The sequence below is a fragment of the Capricornis sumatraensis genome, chromosome 2 (assembly GCF_032405125.1).
Source record: "Capricornis sumatraensis isolate serow.1 chromosome 2, serow.2, whole genome shotgun sequence".
In the NCBI taxonomy this organism is placed as follows: domain Eukaryota; kingdom Metazoa; phylum Chordata; class Mammalia; order Artiodactyla; family Bovidae; genus Capricornis; species Capricornis sumatraensis.
This window is the reverse complement of record NC_091070.1, coordinates 170,827,371-170,844,074: the sequence shown is the minus strand read 5'-3', so window position 1 is coordinate 170,844,074 and position 16,704 is coordinate 170,827,371. Positions and strand designations below refer to the sequence as shown.

Genomic DNA, 16,704 nt, shown 5'->3' with positions numbered 1-16,704 from the left:
TTTCAATATGCTGCCTAGGTTGGTCATAACTTTTCTTCCAAGGAGCAAGCGTCTTTTGATTTCATGGCTGCAATCACCATCTGCAGTGATTTTGGAGCCCCCAAAAATAAAGTCAGACACTGTTTCCACTGTTTCCCCATCTATTTCCCATGAAGTGATGGGAACAGATGCCATGATCTTCGTTTTCTGAATGTTGAGCTTTAAGCCAACTTTTTCACTCTCCTCTTTCACTTTCATCAAGAGGTTCTTTAGTTCTTCACTTTCTGCCATAAGGGTAGTGTCATCTGCATATCTGAGGTTATTGGTATTTCTCCTGGCAATCTTGATTCCAGATTGTGCTTCCTCCAGCCCCACATTTCTCATGATGTACTCTGCATAGAAGTTAAATAAGCAGGGTGACAATATACGGCCTTGATGTACTCCTTTTCCTATTTGGAACCAGTCTGTTGTTCCAGGTCCAGTTCTAACTGTTGCTTCCTGACCTGCATACAGGTTTCTCAAGAGGCAGGTCAGATGGTCTGGGTTTCCCATCTCTTTCAGAATTTTCCACAGTTTGCTGTGATCCACACAGTCAAAGGCTTTGGCATAGTCAATAAAGCAGAAGTAAATGTTTTTCTGGAACTCTCTTGCTTTTTCCATGATCCAGCGGATGTTGGCAATTTGATCTCTGGTTCCTCTGCCTTTTCTAAAACCAGCTTGAACATCTGGAAGTTCACGGTTCACGTATTGCTGAAGCCTGGCTTGGGGAATTTTGAGCATTACTTTACTAGAGTGTGAAATGAGTGCAATTGTGCAGTAGTTTGAGCATTCTTTGGCATTGCCTTTCTTTGGGATTGGAATGAAAACTGACCTTTTCCAGTCCTGTGGCCACTGCTGAGTTTTCCAAATTTGCTGAAATATTGAGTGCAGCACTTTCACAGCATCATCTTTCAGGATTTGAAATAACTCAACTGGAATTCCATCACCTCCACTAGCTTTGTTTGTAGTGATGCTTCCTAAGGCATGACAAGTACATTCTAATAAATTTCTTTCTTGTGATTTCCCCCTGTACATTATATTATGAATAGTAGTCATAGTCACCATTTAATGAGGAAAATAAGACAAAGCCTGATCATGATTATGCACCTACTCTACACCAAGCAATGAGGTAAGCACTTTACAAGCAATTCATTTAATCCCAAGGAATACTTATCTTCTTTTTCTTGTGTTAGAAGGTAAAAACTACACAAGTTAAATACTATCCACTGTCCATTAACTATAAAGGAACAATTTTTGTAAAATACTGCTTTTGTAATGAGATGTTTCCACCCGAGTTCAATCCCTGGGTCTGGAAGATCCCCTGGAGAAGGGAATGGCTACCCACTCCAGTATTCTCACCTAAAGAATTCCATGGACAGAGGAGCCTGGTTGGCTACAGTCCATGGGGTTTCAAAGAGTTGGACACAAGTGAGCAACTAACACTTTCACATTTTCAATGACATGTTTGTATTTGGTGTAAGGGAGAACATATGTCCTCCCTTGATAATGAAATGAGTTCATTATCAATTCATCAGTAAGATAAATATATACAGTACATTGTAAGAATAAATATCTAAAGTAAATTCAGATGTAGCAGGAGGAGAAGAAGCAAGCTTAAAAGTTCCTCCATATTTAACTTTAATTGGGTTTTCTAAACATTAATATGAATACTTAAAATACTGAGAATATAATCAAATCATGTATCACATCGTGCTGCTTAAGTCTTTTTCAATTTATCCATTAATGTAGTCCACCAGCCATGCATTTCACAAGATTTTATTGAGTGTCTCAATAATATCACTGCCATGTACAAGGCAGATTCAAAACTATAGAGAAGCACCTCATAGATAAGTAACTTATGTGAACTAAAAGATGATGCTGCATTTAAGTATCCATCTGAAAGTCATGACTTCCTACTTCAGTGATCCAAAAGTGAAGATAAAAATGAGGAATTCTTACAGCTAGGAACAATTAAAACGTGACTAACCATGCAAAAAAATGCAGATTTCTGACCAAAAGCTGCGTACAATCTTCCCCTAACCCTCTGTGATCTAAGAATTACTGAAGTCCATAGAGTGTGGTTTCAGGGCATATACAATTTCAACATAGAAGGAGCATCATTCCCTCATATGCATCTCTTCAAGCCCATAGTCAGACCCAGAAAGGAAGAGTGAGATATTGAAGTATGTCAAGTAAAGAGAATATTTTTGTGACACTGAGATTTTTTAAGTATTTAAGGCCGACTGCTTCAATAGAGTGAAAAATAGCACAAGTGCAATATTATCTTTCTTACTAGAAAAAAAATTGCTTTAATTCTTGTTCCTTTCTTTGTGTTATAGGAACAGATGCCACCTCTCTCTCTCTCTCCGCTTCCCCCCTGTTCTCTTTCTCATAAGGAGCTATTTAGTCTTTACCTCTTACTCATAAGTACTATCATCCAAACTGCCCACAAAAGTCTGTTCTCAGCAACATGACACTTTCCCCCTCAACCTTATAACATTTATCTATGACAATATATTTTCAAGTGGTGAATTAGCTCCCGGGGCTGTCAACACAAACGCAGAGAAAAGGAAGCTGTCATTCTTTTTAAATGAAGGGAAGTCTCACACATCATTCCCAAAGTAGGGTCTTCTCTTAGTGGGTGCTCAGTCCCTGGCACTCCATCACTTGTGAGCTGCTCAGCACAGGGTATTCATCAAGGCAGGCCGATACAATTGTTCGCTGGCAGTTTAAATGGGGCCGACTTGTCACAGGAGTGACAGCCTGGGCAATTGTTTGCCCTCTGGGAACAGGTGCAGGCAGGTTCAAATGAAACACATCCAAACACTACCAGCAAGATTCTTAATCATGTCAACAAAAAGGATGTACCAGTGTCTAGGATGCGGTGGTCACAATATGCCTCTTAGACTTTTGAAGATGAAATGCTGTCTGGCTTTTCAATAGAGCGAACCAAGGAATCTATTATGTCATTATCATTTTTAATACACATTTCTTGTTTGCCGGATGAAATCTCTAATTCTGATACTCTGCATGCTAAAAAGCATGTTTTTGAATAACACAGGGTCAGGTTATCAAAATAATGGGATGGAAAATAAAAGAGCCTGTAGGTGGAAGAAAGAAACGGTAATAAGCAATGAGATTTTTACTGCAGAATAATGGCAAAGTTTAAATGTAAATATCAAGAATGCAAAGGAGCTCTTAAAAAGGATTGTTCAAAAATGTCATGAAAGAAAAATAGTTAACCAGTTTAATTTGGGGCTTTTAAATGTCCCAACATTGTGGACTAGATTCTATATGTTCTGATAGTTTTCACCACATAACGATTTAAAATATTATGTATTCTATACCTACCTTATGCAGCTAGCTCTATACAATGTTTTGAATAAAATTCTAATAATAATCACGTAGTGTAAATGTAACTAGATAGCATGGCACTGACAAAAGTATGTGGGGACTGTTGGTGTTAATCAAGTAATTCTTAATAGTCACAAAATATCCTTTAGGAAACTGCCTCTGTGAGAAATAACAGAAACAACACAGTGCTAGCTTTTGTAGTATAATTAATCTGTGTGTTATTAATTTGGGTGATTAATTTGAAAGGCAAAATTTAACACACATGAAACTGTAAGTGGAAAATGAATTATGGCAGGATAAAGTTTCATAAAATAAAGAGCTCAGTGAAGGCTGTGGAAGTAGGAGAGTCTCATGGAAGAGGAGGGCAATGAACTGGAAATGAGCAACAGGCCGGGGAGTAGATCAATGGAAGAGAAAGGTAAATTTAGGTAAAATTAAATTTTCTCAATTTTATTTTCTTCTGTTTAAAAGCAAAACAAAAGCCCAAAACAGAAACTAAAAAATAGAATGAGATGAAGAGCTCAAGATAAATGCCTCTTTAAAATATACATTCTTAAGGGGACAAAATCCTTTTATTAGAGGGGTTTGCATTAATTTTAGAAAAGTAGATGTTGACTGATTTGGAGAAATGTTACATTGTTTTTCTCCAAAATCCAGGCTCTGAATTTTGCATCTTGGCTCCACCACTTTCCAGCTGTATGAGTTACTTAATCTCATTATTTCCAAGTTTCTTTACTTATAAAATGGAGGCAAAAAGTACCTGCTTTTTTAAAAGTTGTTTGAGGTAAATCAGATAGTTCATGTAAAATAGTTTATATGAACTCGGCACAAAATAGAGTCTTATAAACAATACCTATAGGATACTTTCCTAAACATGGAATTCCAGTTATTTAAATGCAAGCAGTATTCAGTGTTAAAGCTTACCCATCATTGTCAGCTATTCAATAATTACAGGTCTAAATGATTAAAGCTTTCCCTCCAAGTAAAATTCAAGTATTGCATATATCTTTGTCTGCTTGAACATACAAAAAAAATCTATCTTGGAAGAAATTCATTTGATCCCAGGAAGGAAATTGATTACACAGCACAAAAATAATCCTCAGATGACCATATATTGAAATAATGTACTGACTTTATAAAATCAATAGACGACAATTCCCCACCATCATTGAAGAGATAAAAAATTGAGTTTCTCCTTGTTTTGACTAGATTATATTTATATACAAACATATTTTCAATCTTTTTCCAGATTCAAGTAGTTTCTTTAAAATAGGATTCAGGTGACATCACTTTTCCATAGAATTCTTTTAAGTTTTTCTATATCATATAGGAATATGAATTAAATTCAACATTTACATTCAAGATGAGAAAAGAAACATATATTAGGCATGCCTAGAAATATAAAATGTTAAGTACTGAGAAATTTAAAAGGCTTAATTTAAGACTTTACTAAAAATTTTCAATGCCTGACTATTAATATACAGTAGCTCTTTCAAGTGTAGTTTAAATGGCAGCAAATCTTTTCAAATGTATTGAAAGTTAAAGTCATTCTAGTTTTTCACACTGTGTTTTTCACATTGCTTCACTCTGCTTTTACTATCAGAAAGCTCAGGATTATTTTAACTCGAGGGTAGTCATGATCCCTTATGCAGCTCCTAGCAAAATTATCTTCTCTCTTACTCTAAATAATTTCTGTTCTTTATTTTATTGCCCTGTGTATGTCTGCATGACATTTTAGGATAGGTTTTCTTAAATTCTTTCTTGAAGAGGACAAAGTGAAGTGACAAATTATTTGCTCTTGTGATTACTTCATTACTTAATTTACTCTTATTTTGTATAATTCAAATATATTCCTTGAATTCAAACTCTTGATATTTTTATACAGGAAAAAATTTGAGAGGTGAAAAATGGAGAAAATGGGCAGCAATTCAAAAAATCATAATGTGACCTCATTTCTCTAGTTTAAAGCAAACTCCATAGACATACATACACTTAAACATAAGAGGCTATTATTATCATTGATAAAATGCCAGAATGTACCAGGGAAGAAATATCATTTATTTACTAAGACCTACATAACCTTGCCCAAATATTTTCAAGGGACAAAGCCAGAAATGGATTCCTTCTTTGGGTATTATCTTAGTAACTTAACATGTTTTAAAAAATCTTAAAAATTCAAGACATGCTAAAGATGATGAGGGTTTTTTATCTACCTGAAATATTATGTATTTTTCCTATGAAATTCTGAGTCATTTAAGCTTAAATATTATAAAGGGGAAATTTTATCAATCTTTCCACAAACTGATATACCAGCATCTTCTGTTCAAAGTAAATTAAAAAAAATAAATAAATAATGAGCACAAATAAGGGAGAAATTTTCAACTTTCCTTTAATTGAACAGGAACCACTTTTCATTTTCCAAAGCCAAAAGAAATGGTCTATATGTGTGTGCACATAAGAGAACATTGAAAAAAAAAATTTTAATGAGGTAACTTCCTAAGTAAACAGGAGATATGTCACTACAAGTTTTACCTGACACCTTGCTGAAAAATCCCAGCAAATTAAAGAGAAAGGATTCCATAATGGGTATCTCTGGAAGATGGGTTGACCAGCATCTTCTGGTAAGGGTATCACATTCTAAATAGTCTTAAAAGAGGATTATCTCATTAAATATAAGGGAAAGTAGCGAGTACACTTGCTAAACAGCCTATGTCACATGATAAGCTAAACAACTTGCCTTGTTTATCATCTTCCAATTCACTCTCCGAGCATCCATCACCCTCATCTTTCACATTGTCATCAGCATCTGGTGCCTTCCACAAAGAGGTTTCACTTTCCCTTTCAGGGTCTAAATGATCTTTTTCATCATCTGAGGGTGACTTTGACATTTCATTCATTTGATCATCAGCCTGTCCTTCTTCATTAGCTTTCCCATCTTGTTTCTCCTCGTCTGCTTCAAAATCTTCTTCATATTCTGAGAAAAGAAAATCTCCACTATGAGAATGAAAATAGAATCCCTAATACTGAGCCCGTTTCACTTTAATGAGGACTTTGACTCCATTATCCTCTGCTCTCTGGGCCTTTCTTCACTTCTTTTCACACAATTAGTGAACATGGAAAACTAATAGCAAATGATCAAAGATAGCAATCAGTTACATATACAAGAGCACTAAAGAAATGAAGCTCCAAATGACAAGCCTGAAACCTAATAAAAGCTCATTTACAAATGGACATCGTCATCTACAATAACCAAAATGGACAAGAGAAGAACTCGATAGAAAACAATAAATTAGAAATAAATTAAAAATGAAGAGAACAGGATTATAATAATGAAAGTTAATTTGGAGACCCAGTGAGGTCATATTTTATAGGAAGAATGTTCAAAATATTTGGATATCAAGTTAATGAATAGTGAAGTAGAAAAATTCAATTAATCAAGCCCAAAGGCCCTGAGAAGTAACACTGTGAATAGTAAATTCTTTGAGAGCACCAAATGGACATCAAAAAGGCATTATGAAGGATTTTATACCTGGGCTAGAACTGAAATCATATGCATTATTCATTCCTACAATCAATAAAATAATTACATTCCAAGGATAAAAATTCTTATAAAATAGAGTATGTTTGTCACAATCATGAATTGCTTCATTCCCTACAGAAGTGTAACACATCTGCAGCAGGAAAAGGAATCTGTCACATCAGATAAACGCCATCTGTCCCCTGTGGTTATAATTTTTCACCTTTCATATTTAATTATTCCCCTTTTTCTTCCACCAAAAACTAAAAATCTTGAAGTGACAGCATGCCAAGGATAGAGAGCAAAAAGATTTCATGCAGAACCAATTAAGCAAATAAACAATTATCTTTAAAATAAAGATTACAGGGAAAATAAACATTTTCCTTTTTCTGTGTTTTAGTTATTAGTCTGGTTTCTTCTCCAGTGGTGGGGGCCTCTTGGGTAATTACTTGAGAGTGGTCCACTCTGCCACAATGAGAGAAACTTAATTCAGAAATGCATGCCCTGTGCATATATAGAAAGCTCTTTTAATGCAGAGAAGGTATGAGGGTCATGTTAGAAGAAAAGTGAAATCAAAAACTGTAACAAAAAAAGCAAACAAAGAGAAATTGTGAGAATATTTTCATGAAAGGGAGTTAATATATAAAAAGAGAAATGCAAATTATCAGTAGGACAAAATTATAAAATAAGCAAGAAGATGAAAAATTTGGTTTATATTGCATAATACAAACAGAAAGTACTAATAAAAACAAATACCTTGATTCAAATATTTCAGGCCAAGTAAGAGGATAACTCCTCATTTGGTCCAGTAAGCTTCTCTTTATTGAGAACTTCCCATGTGGAAGAGGATAAAATTGCAAGGTAAAAGGCATTACAGTAACACAGTCCCTGCCTATCAATGGATCTCCAATTTTTGTAGAGGAAATAAGACATAGATACACAAGAAATACTGTACTTACATTTGAATAGTTTTTATACATAACCCTCAGTAAGTTTAGTTTTAATACTATTGGGCTTGATTGCTATAGATTTTTATATAAGACTCTTGATTAATAATGTGAAATAATGTCAAACAAGTGGAATACAGTCAAATTTAAGAGAGGAAAGTCATTTGGATATTGTGGAAGACTTCCTAGGGAGTAGCTGAAGTTAGCCGCAGAACACACACACACACAGAGAAACACATCAGAAACAGGTATTTGCTGCTGGTCATAGGATAAGCAGGGGCAGATAGTACATGGATAAATTGCTTCAATTTCATCAACTATTACAGAGTGGTGAAATAGGAGGGTTTTGGAGTCACACTGTCATGTGTCCAGGCACCAAACACAGCTGTGTGACCTCAGTCAATTTGCTGAACATCTTTAAGTTTCAGTTTCTTCATTTATGGTATGAGTGGTACCTGCCTCACAAAACTGGGGAATATTAAAAGCAACAATGCTTAAAATGTGCTTAGTATAGTGCCAAAGAAAGTAGGTACCTAACAAATATTATTTTGTTGTTTTAGTTGCTAAGTTGTGTCTGATTCTTTTATGACCCCATGGACTGGAGCCTGCCAGGCTCCTCTGTCCATGGGATTTCCCAGGCAAAAATGTTGGAGTTGTAATCTCCTTCTCCAGGGGATCTTGCCCACTCAGGGATCAAATCCTGGTCTCCTGCACTGACAGGTGGGTTCTTTACCTCTGAGCCATCAGGGAAGCCCAAATAAATATTAGAGATTAGTAGTAATTGTGATTGACTGGGGAGTGGAGGGAGTTGGTAGAACAGGAGAAATCACACACAATATGTGCTATATTGACAGCAATACACTCTAATGATGGCACCTGATTAAAATGAGAGAAGTACAGTGTCCACAATTAGGATACAATTGCAGTTATATTATTGAAGCAAAGGAAAAATCCCTGCATCCTTTTTGGCAGGAGCTTCAGTGCTTTCTCTCAAATAGGAAATTCAAGGCTGCCCCAGCTTTGTTCTATCATCACAGTTAAATACTAGTCTTCTATTAACCAGGAGCTCTGCATTAGTATCAGAGCTCAAAACAACTCCTTCATCTGTCTACCCATGTTTTCAGTATAAATGAACTAGTGGCCTGCTTTCTGGATCCCTTTTCATAATTTCTTCTGTTTCTCCCTTTCATCTTTATTCTCCCTGAGAATGTAATTAGGTTGTTGTTTACCATCCCCACTAATGAGGAAGCAAGTCAGTGCAAGGTCAACATCAATCCAGCCGCAACTCTGCCTGGCTGACCTCCACACAGGCTTCTTGCTGCCCTGACTATCAGTGACTGTTTTATAGAGAGCAGAAGACTTTATCAGCTTTTTCTTCTTTCTTTTAAATGGAAATGGGCATTTAAAATCCATTATAAAGATCTTGAGAAAAGCTGTATTACAGGCATAAAGTATGTTACTCATAGCACCATTTTGGTTTAAGAAAAAAAGTACAGAAATTGAACATGGCCCAAATAAACATACCTATATGTTCTGAAATAGATGGGGAAAAAATGGAAACAGTGACAGACTTTATTTTTTGGGGCTCCAAAATCAGTGCAGACAGTGACTGCACCATTGCTCATTGGAAGAAAAGCTATGACAAACGTAGACAGTGTATTAAAAAAGCAGAGACATCACCTTGCCAACAAAGGTCCATATAGTCAAAGCTATCGTTTTTCCAGTAGTCATGTACTGATGTGAGAGTTGGACCATAGAGAAGGCTGAGCTCTAAAGAACTGATGCTTTCGAACTGTGGTGCTGGAGAAGACTCTTGAGTCCCTTGGACTGCAAGGAGATCAAACCAGTCAATCTTAAAGGAAATCAACCCTGAATATTCACTGGAGTCAACTTACTGGGTATTAAAGGTAGCAGAGTATGCCACCACACACTATGCCACTTGGGCATAAGGATTATTTTGAGCTGAAGGCAACTGAGAAGTTGTAAATAGAAGAGCTCTCAGCCCTCATCCTATTTCCCTAAAAGCAAGGCATAAATTTTTCTCTTAATTAATTTGTTTTTTAACTGTGCTGGGTCTTCCTTGCTGTGCAAGGGCTTTCTCTGGTTGCTGAGAGCAGGGGCTACTCTCTAGTTGTGGTGCACAGACTTCTCACTGCGGTAGCATCTCATATTGTAGAGCAAGGGCTCTAGAGTACATGGTGTCAGTAGTTGTGATGCAGGGGCTTAGCTGCCCCGATAGCATCTAGGATCTTCCTGGACCAGGGATCAAACCATGTACCCTACATTGGAAAGTGGCTTCTTAACAACTGGACCACCAGGAAATCCCAGGACATAAATTTTTGAAAGTGTCTCCCCTTTCCTCTCTCCCAGGAAGGACAGAAGTTAATCATAGGAGGCAACTCTGATCCTTAACAGCTCAGAGATGGCACCAGAGCAATCAACATAAATTTCACTGAACCTAGCCCTTATATAACGTTAGTTTCCACATAATATTTGCTCAAAGTTCTTTTCCTTTGCCTTGTCACTTCTTGAAAAAATGTATTATTCTTCTATTAGATGCCGTATAAGCCCAAGTTCTAACCACCACTTTGAGTTACTCAGCTTTGAGTGCTCCCATCCATATGCACAATGCACCTGCTAACAAACTTCTGTTTTCCCTTTTTAATCTCCTATTGGTTTTATTTACATGGACACAGCTAATGAACCTAAGATGCGTAGAGGGAAAGTCATTTTTCCTTTCCTACAGTATGAATCCTAGCTCTGCTACTTTCTCTCTGTATGTCTGAGCCTTATTTTCTTAAAATGGAGAGAGTAATAATATCTACTACATGAAAGGAAAGCTATGACAAAACTAGACAGTGTATTAAACAGCAGAGACATTACTTTGCAGCAAAGGTCCATGTAGTCAAAGCTGTGGTTTTTCTCATAGTCATGTACAAATATGAGAGTTAGACCATATAGAAAGCTGAAATGTCTTAGAATTGATGCTTTTGAACTGTGATGCTGGAGAAGACTCCTGACAGCAAGGAGATCAAACCCGTCAATCCTAAAGTAAATCAACCATGAATATTTATTGGAAGGAGTGATGCTGAAGTTGAAGCGCCAATACTTTGGCCACCTGATGGAAAAGATCCTGATGCTGGGAACAATGGAGCACAAGAGGAGACAAGAGTGACTGAAAATGAGATGGTTGGATAGCATCACTGACTCAATGGGCATGAGTTTGAGAAAATTCTGGGAGATAGTGAAGGACAGGAAAGCTTAGAATGCTGCAGTTAATGGGGTTGCAAAGAGTTGGACATGACTTAGTGACTGAACAATAACAACAACATCAAAAGATGAGGATGTGTATATATATATATAAGGTAAGGAGATATATATATATACACACACACATAAATATGTGTGTGTATGTGTATGTTTAGAGGGGAAATAAAGAAGAAGGAGGCAGAAGAGGAGGATTAGAAGGGAGAAGATGCAGAGGAAGGAGGAGAGGAGGGAAGGGAAGGGGAGGAGAGGGAAGGCAAGGGAAGAAAAAAAAAAGAAATGCAGACAGGCTCCAGGACCCCAGGCCTATATTTTCAAATGTTTTTGGTTATGGAATATTCTTTCATTGTATAATCATACAGGCTGTGCCTTCCTGATGCCAAAGTATCAATTTCATCAAAGTAAATACATCAGTTCAGTTCAGTTCAGTTGCTCAGTCATGTCCGACTCTTTGTGACCCCATGGACTGCAGCACACCAGACCTCCCTGTCCATCACCAGCTCCCGGAATTTACTCAAACACATGTCCATTGAGTCAGTGATGCCATCCAACCACCTCATCCTCTGTCGTCCCCTTCTCCTCCTGCCTTCAATCTTTCCCAGCATTACGGTCTTTTCAAATGAGTCAGTTCTTCACATCAGGTGGCCAAAGTATTGGAGTTTCAGCTTCAGCATCAGTCCTTCCAATGAATATTCAGGACTGATTTCCTTTAGAATGGACTGGTTGGATCTCCTTGCAGTCCAAGGGACTCTCAAGAGTCTTCCCCAACACCACAGTTCAAATACATCAGATACTGAGAAAAATAAGTGAAATTCTGGTCTCTCCCTGCAGAAGTGAACAGAGCCTCTGCCCACACAGACAGAAACTCTTCCTTGCCTCCCCTACATGCACCTCCAACCTCCTGGAGTTAGGCAGCCCTCCTCTAAGACAACTCACACAGACTGAAAGTGAAAAGTCGCTGAGTCGCATCCGACTCTTTGCGACCCCATGGACTGTACAGTCCATGGAATTCTTTAGGCCAGGATACTGGAGTGGGTAGCCTTTCCCTTCTCCAGGGGATCTTCCCAACCCAGGGTTAGAACACAGGTCTCCCACATTGCAGGCAGATTCTTCACCAACAGAGCCCAACTCAACAAGGGAAGCCCAACTCAACAAGGGAACCCCAACTCACATAGTACTCCTCGCAAAACAGTGGAGGAAGGTGATCAGGGAGAGTCCTCCTTGCAACAGAGTTGCATGAAGATCAAAACTGAGTAACAACATTCAATGGATATTTTTGCAAATTTTCATAATTACATTCTAAAGACTTCAACAAAACAACAGCAACAACAAAAGAAAACAGTGCCATGCATTACCGTATTTAAATACGTTTTCTTGGTCATCTTCCCAGACATCTTGCCCTGGTTTTTCTTTACATTCCATTTCTTCCACAGCAGTTCTCACTTCACTGAGCCCTGCATGTAGTTCTTGAGCTGAAGCAATGACTGAAGCTGAGGCTTTGCTCCCCTCCATATCTCTCCTTCTTGGTATCAGGTACTCTCTATCCTTCCTCAGTTTCCCCTCACCTTTCTTCTGTCCCTCTTTTTTCTCAGTGTTCTTTTCTTTCCTGGGTTTTGGAGAAGTTGATTTTTTGTCAAGGCCCATTGCAATAATGCACCTAGGAAAAACATTAACATAAAGTGTGATTAATCTTTATGCACAGCAGAACCGCAAAGATCTTTAGACTACTTCTCTTACCCCAGTAAGAAATGTTACAAGAAACATATTTATCATAGTGTACATAGTTAATTACAAATTAACCACTTTTTCCTTATTAATATAACAATCTTCTAAGTAAATACAAAAATATTCTTAGTTTTTCCTACAATAATAAACAAGAAAAGGAAGTAACTTAATAACTACGAATTATAGTCTCAAACTAAGCTTTGTGCCTTAAAGTATATTTTTGGCTCTATAACAGAGTCAGGTAGAGAGATATATAGATAGATATTTAAGTCTTTAAATAAGAATTATGTGATAAATGTACATTCAGGTTTATCAGTAAGAGGAAGCTGCGATAAAAGTTATCAGAAGACATCATTCAGTCTTTGATAATTTATTATTCCAACATCACAATCAAAAAAAGACTTATATATAAGGTTGAATCTAAATAATAGATTTTTAGAAACACAGTCAAATATTTTTGCACCCTTTAAAGTACTCTTGCCTGGAAAATCCCATGGACAGAGGAGCCTGGTAGGCTGAAGTCCATGAGGTCGCTAAGAGTTGGACATGACTGAGCGACTTCACTTTCACTCTTCACTTTCATGCATTGGAGAAGGAAATGGCAACCCACTCCAGTGTTCTTGCCGGTAGAATCCCAGGGACAGAGGAGCCTGGTAGGAGGCCATCTATAGGGTCGCACAGAGTCGGACGCGACTGAAGTGACTTAGCAGCAGCGGCAGCAAAGAAATACTTCAGGAGCCTGAATGCTTATTGTAATAGAACTGTCATCATTACTTTTAGAAAGGTCTTTTGAAGCCTGTGGGCTTCCCTGGTGGCTCAGACGATAAAGAATCTGCCTGCAAACCAGGAGACCTGGGTTCCGATCCCTGGGTCAGGAAGATCCTCTGGAGAAGGAAATGGTAACCCACTCCAGTATTCTTGCCTAGAGAATTCCATGGACAGAGGAGCCTGGTAGGCTATAGTCCATAGGGTTGCAAAGAGACACAACTGAGCAACTAACACATAACAACTTTGAAACCTGTACCACAAACTTTTGTTGATTTTTGTTCGCAATAAGTTTTTGTGTTTTGAAAATGGCAATGATCTCTAGAGGTCATACGGTCATTCAAATTCAAATCTAGTGAGCCAGCAGATGACATGAATGTATTAAGACATTAAAAAATATTTTAAAAAATCAGTTATAAAAAAGTTAAGATCAATAAATTCTTCTATAGTTTTTTTCCTGTTTCTCAAGATAATATCAAAATAGGAATTGTAATTATGATAATATACATTAATAAATATGACTATGATAACAATAAAAGTATCAAGCGCTCCTTCTGTGCCAATCTCTTTGCTAAGTACTTTGTATACATGATCTTATAGGATACATTCCCCTACAGACCAATTAAGAATTATCATCATCACTTTACAAATGAAGAAACTGAGGCTTTAAGGGTTCCATGACTTGCCCAGGTTCACCCAGCAGGTCAGTGATGAAACTGGATTTCAGCTCATGACTATTAGAGTCCATCACCTCACACTGAAGTACACCCATATTAATAAATTACAGCTACAGTCTTCTCAGATGACTGCTTACACAGACAAATGTCACACGTCTGGGCTTACCACCAGGGCAAGTACTCACACTCTCACCAGAGACTAACACAACGTGGAGAAGATTTTACCAGGCCTAGAGACAATCTGTTACCCGAAACAGGTGCCTGGTAGTTACTGGTCTCCCTACTCCTCCTCTAGAACTTTGCCCAGTTCTTTCTCTCCATGTCACACAACTCTTGGTGAACTGAGCCAATTAGAGTGGGATTAGAATGTAGTCAAGACTTGTCAGTCCAGGAAGAATCAAAGCAATATGTAAAAATCTGAAAATCATCTCAGTGTGAATCAAAACTAATGGCAATCTCTTCAAATGAAGATCGTACTAAATTTCAGCCACCCCTAGACTAGCAGTAGCAAATATGAGGGCTTAGTTAATCACTTATCCTTTCACTATCTCCCCATAAAATAAGGCTAAATGGATAGGCACTCAAAGTAACTATCAGGGGCTGTGAAAAATGGGATAATAAGAACACACTTACCTTACCCATATTAGCATGATAAAGTATTTCTCAACTATAATGATGATATACTCAGCACATTGCTTTCCTTGGAATAAAGGTGTCATGAATCTTCAAAGACTATGATTACTACCATTGCCTTCTGTTCAAGCTGTTCTTCCCTTATCAATGGCAACACCAAATCCATTGATTTGGAGCCTCTGATATGCTGTTACTTTCAGTTTATGTTGTGACTGTGTAGAGGCTTTGATGCCTCCCTACTGCCTGTGCAGACGTTTTATGGCCCATCTGCTTAAGGGAATTAGACAAACAAAGTGGGTAACATCTGTGCTCTCCTCGTCGCTGACTACCTATTTGACTTCTGAGTATAATTTGAGGTGTTGATTCTGATTACTGAAGCTCAAAGCAGTATGCATTCTACTTGGTTAGGCAATTTTTCTTCCTGTGTTTCACTTTAGCAACTGAAAATAACTACTATGCCTCTTCAAAGAGGTCCCATGATTGAGGGATGGGTACCAGTGTGGAACCTCCACACATTGGTAATGAACACTGCTGAACTTTTCTTGTTTTCTAAGGACCTCAAAACAGGTATTCCAAATCACTTCTTAAAAATAGAACACCCTATTGTTTTAGTTGCCCTCCTTCTCATAATAAAAGTTCAAGGAACCAGTATTTTTTAAATGAGTTAAAATGAACTTCATTTTTAACAAACTGGGAGAAGGAAAGCACATCGCTCAAAATAACTAAAGAAAGGTATTATTATGGGTGTGACAAAAGTTATAGATTATCAGTGATATCAGTCTCCTGAAGGATAGTTTTAACTTTTACTGGAGTTCTTCAGTGTTGGTGCTTCTGGAATAAACAAAGTCATCTCAAGTAGAGCAGAACCAAACAAGCAAGGCTGTAGCCCTCACTGGTCCATCCCTGCCCCATTTAAACCAATCTGCATTGAATCGCCTTTCACCTGAGCTGCAGTAGGGACACATCTAATGACACCACATGTTCTTCTTGGGACATTCACAGATTTTATTCAGAGAAATGATTATGAAGCTAACAAAACATTGAAAACCAATGTCCTATGAGAACTGTGCATTTTAGTTGAGGATCAAGAGTTACCTGGAGTAACAGGCAAATTCAGCCTTGGAGTACAAAACAAAGCAGGTCAAAGGCTAACAGAGTTTTGCCAAAAGAAAACACTGGTCATAGCAAACAACCTCTTCCAACAACACAAGAGAAGACTCTACACATGGGCATCACCAGATGCTCAATACTGAAATCAGAATGGTTATCTTCTTTGCAGCAAAAGATGGAGAAGCTCTATAAAGTAAGCAAAAATAAGACTGGGAGCTAACTGTGGCTCAGATCATGAACTCCTTATTGCCAAATTCAAACTTAGAAAGTAGGGAAAACCATTAGACCATTCAGGTATGACCTAAATCAACTCCCTTACAATTATAAGGTGGAAGTGACAAATAGATTCAAGGAATTAGATCTGAGAGACAGAATGCCTGAAGAACTATGGACAGAGGTTTGTGACATTGTACAAGTGGCAGTGATCAAAACCACCCCCAAGAAAAAGAAAGGCAAAATGGTTGTCTGACAAGGCCTTACAAATAGCTGAGAAAAGAAGATGCAAAAGGCAAAGGAGCAAAGGTGAGATATACCCATTTGAATGCAGATTCCAAAGAATACCAAGGAGAGATAAGAAAGCCTTCCTCAGCAATCAGTGCAAAGAAATAGAGGAAAACAACAGAATGGGAAAGCCTAGAGATCTCTTCAAGAAAATTAGAGATCTCAAGGGAACATTTCATGTAAATATGAG

General features: G+C 37.6%; 1 protein-coding gene across 1 annotated transcript in view; it reads right to left on the bottom strand.

Annotated features, from left to right (window-relative positions):
* ERICH3 (glutamate rich 3) overlaps positions 1 to 16,704 on the bottom strand; it is a 93,220-nt gene that overhangs the window by 24,602 nt on the left and 51,914 nt on the right. The window contains 2 exon segments of the mRNA XM_068961185.1: positions 6,110 to 6,346; positions 12,459 to 12,760. Coding sequence (XP_068817286.1) covers positions 6,110 to 6,346; positions 12,459 to 12,760 — 539 coding nt within the window.